Source organism: Berghia stephanieae, chromosome 9 (genome assembly GCF_034508935.2).
Source record: "Berghia stephanieae isolate SIO BIC M18660-M18661 chromosome 9, UCSD_Bste_1.3, whole genome shotgun sequence".
Taxonomy (NCBI): domain Eukaryota; kingdom Metazoa; phylum Mollusca; class Gastropoda; order Nudibranchia; family Aeolidiidae; genus Berghia; species Berghia stephanieae.
The window spans coordinates 9,707,247-9,714,746 of NC_088368.1; the positions used below are offsets into that span (position 1 = coordinate 9,707,247).

Below are 7,500 nucleotides of genomic sequence, written 5' to 3' on the forward strand. Positions count from 1 at the left end.
TGGTGGTGTTAATGGTGGTGGTGATCGTTGTGGTGGTGGTGGTGGTGGTAGATGACAATGATGATGATGATGATGATGATGATGATGATGATGATGATGATGATGATGATGATGATGATGATTATGATGATGATGATGATCTATAGGTATCAAATGTACATTTTGAGATTTTTAGGATATGCAGGAAGAATTTCAGTGCTAACACCTCCAAATGTTTTCGCCTTAATAAACGCCTTATCAGCAAGGCTTTTTGAATTGTATAGATAGTATGCGCTTGGCTAAGAAGCTCACAACATTGCCATCCGGAAGTACAAACTCGATCATTTAGTGCTCAAAGCGCTTTACAAGGTGTCCCCAGCAAACAGAAGCACTTACAATGTTGGACGAGACATGGCGCCTGTTAGGCGATATTTCAATTTTTTCCGACAGAGACAACATCGTTCACGGCCAGGTACTCATTTTACACCTGAGTACGGTGAGAGAATGTGAGTAAATTTCCAAAGACTCAACTATGCGCCGCTCAAAGCAATGACAACAATAATCTAATCCATGTATTTACCAATGCAGCTGTCGTCCGTCCATCTATCCATACAATAATCGCGCCAGAAATCTATTTATTTACAACAACAAAAACAACAAAAATAAATAAATAAATAAACCAATCCACCTTTTTACTATCTTTCTATCAACCATCATAAATTCAAACAAAAACAAAACAAAACTAGAGCAATATCCACTAAATGTGCTCAGAGCGCTTTACAAAAGGCCCCTGACGAACAGCAACACGTAACATATAGAACGAGACATGACGCCTGTTAGGGTATATTACCATTTTTTCCGACAACGACAACGCTGTTAACGATCACGTGCTCATTTTACACCTGAGTACGGTGACAATGTGAGTAAAGAGTCTTTTCCAAGGACTCAACCATGCGCCGAGCGAGGCTCGAACCCAGGACCTTCCGATCCGAAAGCGAGTATCGTACCACATAGCCGAACAAAAAAAATAAATAATTAACTAGTCTATCCAGCCATCCATTTGCAATCAAATGCAATCATGTACAACCGATTATTCATTAATCAGAAAAATCAATCAACACACTCATTTATTAATCTACATCCACTTTTTAAAAATCCATATATCAATCAATACATCAATCAACTGATAAATTCATCCATCAATTCATCCATTTCCATTCACAGCCCAGCCAATTCAAACAGCCTCCACTGCCATGGCTGTTGACATGTCCACCCAGCCACCCACCCAGCCACCCACCACAACAAGTAAGTTCTACACCGCAATTCCCATCCATCAAACCAAAATAAGTTGTACACCACAGTTCCCATCTACGACACAAATATAAGGTGTACACCACAGTTCCCATCTACGACACAAAAATAAGTTGTACACCACAGTTCCCACCTACGACACAAATATAAGTTGTACACCACAGTTCCCACCTACGACACAAATAAAAGTTGTACACCACAGTTCCCACCTACGACACAAAAATAAGTTGTACACCACAGTTCCCACCTACGACACAAATATAAGTTGTACACCACAGTTCCCACCTACGACACAAAAGTTGTACACCACAGTTCCCACCTACGACACAAAATGTTGTACACCACAGTTCCCATCTACGACACAAAATGTTGTACACCACTGTTCCCATCTACGACACAAAATGTTGTACACCACTGTTCCCATCTACGACACAAAATGTTGTACACCACTGTTCCCATCTACGACACAAAATGTTGTACACCACTGTTCCCATCTACGACACAAAATGTTGTACACCACTGTTCCCATCTACGACACAAAATGTTGTACACCACTGTTCCCATCTACGACACAAAATGTTGTACACCACTGTTCCCATCTACGACACAAAATGTTGTACACCACTGTTCCCATCTACGACACAAAATGTTGTACACCACTGTTCCCATCTACGACACAAAATGTTGTACACCACTGTTCCCATCTACGACACAAAATGTTGTACACCACTGTTCCCATCTACGACACAAAATGTTGTACACCACTGTTCCCATCTACGACACAAAATGTTGTACACCACTGTTCCCATCTACGACACAAAATGTTGTACACCACTGTTCCCATCTACGACACAAAATGTTGTACACCACTGTTCCCATCTACGACACAAAATGTTGTACACCACTGTTCCCATCTACGACACTAAAGTAAATGATACACCGTAGTTCCCACCTACAACACCAAAATAAGTTATTCACCACAGTTTCCCCACCACACCAATTATATTATACACCACCATTCCCATCCATGGACCAAATAAGTTATACTCCACAGTCCCCTCCCACCACATCAAATCCGTTATAAATCACAGTTCCCACTCACGACACTAAATAAGTAATAATAATAATAATAATAATAATAATAATAATAATAATAATAATAATAATAATAATAATAATAATAATAATGATGATGATGATGATGATGATGATGGTGATAATGATGATGATGATGATGGACATTTAGTATAGCACGTTCTATGTGATTGCACCTCAAAGCGCTTTACAGTAAAAAAAAAAATACAATTCATTGAATAATAATAACATTTTAAAACACAGCATAATTAGCGTGACACATATTACATGATTATAAATTAGACCTATGATTAAAAGTATTTTTCGAATTAGAATGTTTTAAGATGCGCTTTGAATGTTTCCATCGTTTGTTTTTCTCGGATATGCCTGGTCGAAATAGCGATCACCGACGTTTTGGAATTTTTCTTTGGTATGATTAACGATGTGGTGTCGCTGGAGCTCCTTAAGAGAGGCGAGAATTTGACTTCTTTTTAATCAGGTCCGAAAGATAGCGGGGAGTAAGGCCATTTAAGTATTTAAAAACAGTGGTCGAGCTTTTATATTCAATCCGTGCTTTGACGGGAAGCCAATGCAAAGTTGCCAAAAGTCTACCGGGGGGTTCGCGACGTGCACGAATGCGGACGGACTTGCTGATTGGGTCGATGTCATAACATAATAGTGTGAACATAAGAAGCTGCTGCCAAAAGGGGAGTAGCGTGGTCAGTTTTTTTCTTCTCATCAATACCCATACAATTCTAGCAGCTGAATTTTTCACAGACTGTAGCTTTCTGAGACTATCTTCATGCAAACCAGAGAGAAGTATGTTACAATAGTCCATTTTAGACAGTAATAGAGACCATGAGCTGTTTTGTGACGTTAGTTGTCAGATTGTTTCGAATTGATTTTATTTTTGACAGCTAAAAACACATGTCTTTGCAGAGAGCACTGATCCGCTTGCTCATAGACAAATTTTGATCCAAAACAACTCCAAGATTTTTTTTTAGATGGAGTTACTTTACAATCATTGAAATCAAGTTGGAAGTTCCTAACGTTTTTTAGGTTGTTTGGTTTGCCTATCATAATGGCTTCAGTTTTCGACTCTTCTTCTTCTTCTTCCAGTGTCATCTCAAGGGTTGAGGTCGACTTGAAATGACACGCCAATCTTTCCTGTTGACGGCTTGCTGACTGCATTCGGCTGCCGACAATCCTGTCCATGTCCTCACATCATCTATCCAAGTTCTTGCTGGCCTGCCTCTTCCTCTTTTCCCTCAACTCTACCCTCAAGAATGTCCTTGTTGACAGTTTGATGGCGTCTTCGGTGTCCAAAATACCTTAGTTTTCTTGTTTTTATTACTTTCATTAGGGTCGGTCTGATATCAAGGATGTCACAGACTTCTTGATTTGTTTTCTTTTCTTTCCAACTGATTTGTCCAAGGTGACGGAAAGTCCACATTTCAAAGGCCTCAATTATTTTCTCTATTTGTTTGTTCAAGGTCCATGTTTCTGAGAAGTGCTGAGGGGACATAACATTTGAGTATTCTTATTCTCGTTTTCATCTGCGTTTGTTGCGAAGTTAAAATGTTATTCAGTTGGCTGAACCGCGACTTAGCTATAGCAATCCTGTTTTTCACTTCCAGCTCATTCTTTCCGTTGTTGGTCATTGTCTGTCCAAGATATTTAAAAGAATCTACTTGTTCGATGTTTTGATTATTAATTTGGACTTTTGCGATTTTTTCAGGCTTCTTTGACATGACCATTACCTTCGTCTTTTGAACATTCATCTCTAGACCCTTTGCTGTGCTGTTCAGGTTTACTTGATTTGCAAGGATCTGTAGATTTGTCTCGTTCGATGCCAACAATACTGTATCATCTGCATATCTCAGATTATTTATCCTCCTACTTCCAATAACAATACCTGGAATGTGCTCGGTTTTACGGAAGTTTTTGACTCATTAAGTTGCAATTTGTTCTGTGTCATCCAGTCGTTTATGTTTGAAATACAGCTGTCAACGTCAGAGACAAGATTGGGTATAGTTTGATTAAAAACAGACTTGTAAATCTGTGAGTCGTCAGCGTTAAAATAATAGCTAAAATTATGATCTTTTATTATATTAGCTAGAGGTACCATTTAAAGACTAAATAAAGTGGGACCTAAGACAGAGCCTTGCGGAACTTCAAATTGAAGAGTGATACTTTCTGATTGAAAATTCCGAATTTTTACACATTAACGTCTGTCTTACTGTTTTGAACCAATTCAAGGCACAGCCAGAAATTCCAAAATTATTTTTTAAGCGGTCTAAAAGAAAAATTTGGTCAATCGTATCAAAAAGGGGGCTAAGATCTAACAGGTTTAAAATACAAATTCTTCCATTATCAATGCTTGAATCAATGCCATTAAAAACTCTTAACAGAGTAGTTTCAGTCGAGTGATTTGATCTATCAACTGATTTAAAATCTTTCAAGAGACCATTCTACTGAATATAAGCAAGGAGTTGTTTCACAACCCCTTTCTCAAGTACATTTGACAAAAAGGGAAGGTTAGACACAGGACGGTAGTTTTTAAGATTGGTTTGACAAAGTTCGTGCTTCTTAATGTGGGGTTTTATTATTGCTGTTTTATATCAGAGAGGGACTTTTCCAGAAGACAAAGAGTTATTGATAATTTCTGTAATTTTTGGTGCCAGTTTGTCAAGGCTTGCCTTGGTGGTGTGTGTTGGGGGGGGGGGGGGGGTGTCAAATTCGCAACACTATTTTACAATAAAAATAAAATACATTGAATAATAATAAAATGATACAACACACCATACTTAGCGTGACATAGATTACATTATCATAAAATAAGACCTATGAATAAAAGTATTTTTCGAATAAGAATTTTTTAATATGCGCTTTGAATGTCCCCACCCACCACACCAAATAAGTTAAACACCACAGTCCCACCACGACACCAAATACACCAAAGTTCCCACCCACGATACCAAATATACTAGTCTCCATCCAACTCACTAAACACATCAAGTACGTTATAGAACACCACATCATAGAACACCAAACGTAACATTGTACACTGACAAAGACGCATTCCTCTCATGTTTGACCAATACTTCAAAAGATATATAAGTTGACATACAAAACATCAAAAAGTCATCTCTGAAGTCTCAAATCTGAGACTGATTTGAATTTCACTAGGTTCGTATTTTGGGCACCGCTCGTCGTGAGGGCTGGATTAACCAGCATTCCCTCAGAGGGGCTGACGACCACCATGTGCTCAGAATACTATCCCGAATCACCTCCTGGATTTTTACAGCGTTTCAACTTAGATTGGATTCCTCCTTGGGGATGAGGGCTTCGGTTGCCATCTTGATCGGAAACTATTATTTGGTGGGGATGAAATGGATCTCTCTCTTTTATCATGCCCTTGTTCTATGCATTTTAACATCTACGATTGCGCCTGGCTACACAGCTAGTATCTGCTAGACAACCCGCCTTAGATGGAAAGGGGGAACATGAAATGATACCCTTTTGTCTTTCTCTCCTCAGGATCATGTTACCCCAAATTTTGCAGGCATTTTTGATTTATGCACTGTGTACTATCCTTCTTTTCCATAAAGTGCTGATACAACATTTAAAAATAGCAGGAACCTTAACTATCCTTAAAAGTGCTATATATCTTTCATAATTAATTTTGTATCTTTTCCTCAGCAACCCCACCACCAACCACGACAACCACAACCACTACAACCACCACCACTGTAGACACTACCGATGACTCAATGATCCCTTCACCAGGCATGAACGCATCAGTTACACCCCTCTGCAGTGACCACCTCAATGGCATGAACTGTTCTGACCTCAAGGACGTGTGTTCGTCTGTCATGGCTTTAACCGTTTGCCCCAAATATTGTGGCCTCTGTTAAAACTACAGAAGTTAGCGGTGTACAGATACTCATTCATTTTGAAACTGTAGGGGTAGGTACTTTAAAACATGGAATCTGTTGCTAAAGAAAACGAAACTAAAGTCTTGGATACTAAAAGAGCACAAGATTACATATTATTACACATTTCATGCAAATTATTTCATTTTGTTTTCTTTAAATTAATTACGGTTCCTCATTGAGCAAGAGAATAACAATCAATTGCTTCCACTCCGTAAACTAAGAAAGTGAAAACAACGTATTTTTATCTGAAACGAAATAAAATGTATGAAAACTAGCAATGAGTTGCTGAACTTTGTACTTGACACGGCCCAAGTATTCCTTCGACCCAGTCCACCGCCAATTGGCTGAAACAATTTTTTTAAAGCAATAAAGGAAGAGATTTACAAGAACCTCTGAAGAAGTACATCAGTTAAATACTAAGGATTTCAGTCAAGGCGAAACAAAGTAGTAGATAGTCTTATTCTGGGACAAAATAAAAAGGTTACAAAAACTGAGTACTATATGAGGTGAGAGAAAAGGTGAAAGAGTGAAATAGGGTAAGTTATCTTCTATCATTTGTCGTCAGAAAGAGGAAGAGGGAGTATGTTTGTTCTGTTTGTTGAATTATTTAAGAGGTTTTAAAGAACGGCTTTATGGGCACTTATAAATCATTCAAGCGCCGAATGTAACAGGAAGGCCTTCAAAGAGATCTCCAAATTTACAGGAAGGCCTTCAAGGAGATCTCCAAATTTACAGGAAGGCCTTCAAGGAGATCTCCAAATTTAACAGGAAGGTCTTCAAGGAGATCTCCAAATTTAACAGGAAGATCTTCAATGAGATCTCATAATTTAACATCCTTCACCGATAAATTGACGAAGAAAATGTCGAGGTCAAAATGCATTTCCGTGGCCATATCGCATATACGCCTTGCCGCCGGTTCGAACAATTAGATAACATTTTGTAACGTCTTGGTAACGGTGGATAATAGATATAAAATACAAGATGCACATTATACAATTTTTGGACTTGTATCAGTTTGTGGCATTGAGTAGCATAGCACGACATATATATATATACATATATATTAGGAGTTATCAAGAATGAGTGCTGAAAACCAATAAAAGTTCAGGTATTTTATTACACCTCCTATCGAAAAGTAACAGGCAGCAAAGATTACTCTGGAATAAATTCAAAAATTATGTAATTACAGAATGAAACC

The 7,500-nt window shown here is 38.3% G+C and overlaps 1 protein-coding gene across 1 annotated transcript in view; it reads left to right on the forward strand.

The window, feature by feature from the left end:
* The window catches only part of LOC144979298 (uncharacterized), a 9,230-nt gene extending 2,654 nt beyond the window's left edge, over window positions 1-6,576 (forward strand). Inside the window, exons 3-4 of the mRNA XM_078925924.1 lie at window positions 1,204-1,284; window positions 6,067-6,576. Of these exons, the coding sequence (XP_078782050.1) occupies window positions 1,204-1,284; window positions 6,067-6,120 (135 nt within the window). The 3' untranslated portion in view covers window positions 6,121-6,576. The remainder of the gene's footprint in view (window positions 1-1,203; window positions 1,285-6,066) is intronic.
* The last annotated feature ends 924 nt before the right edge of the window (window positions 6,577-7,500 follow it).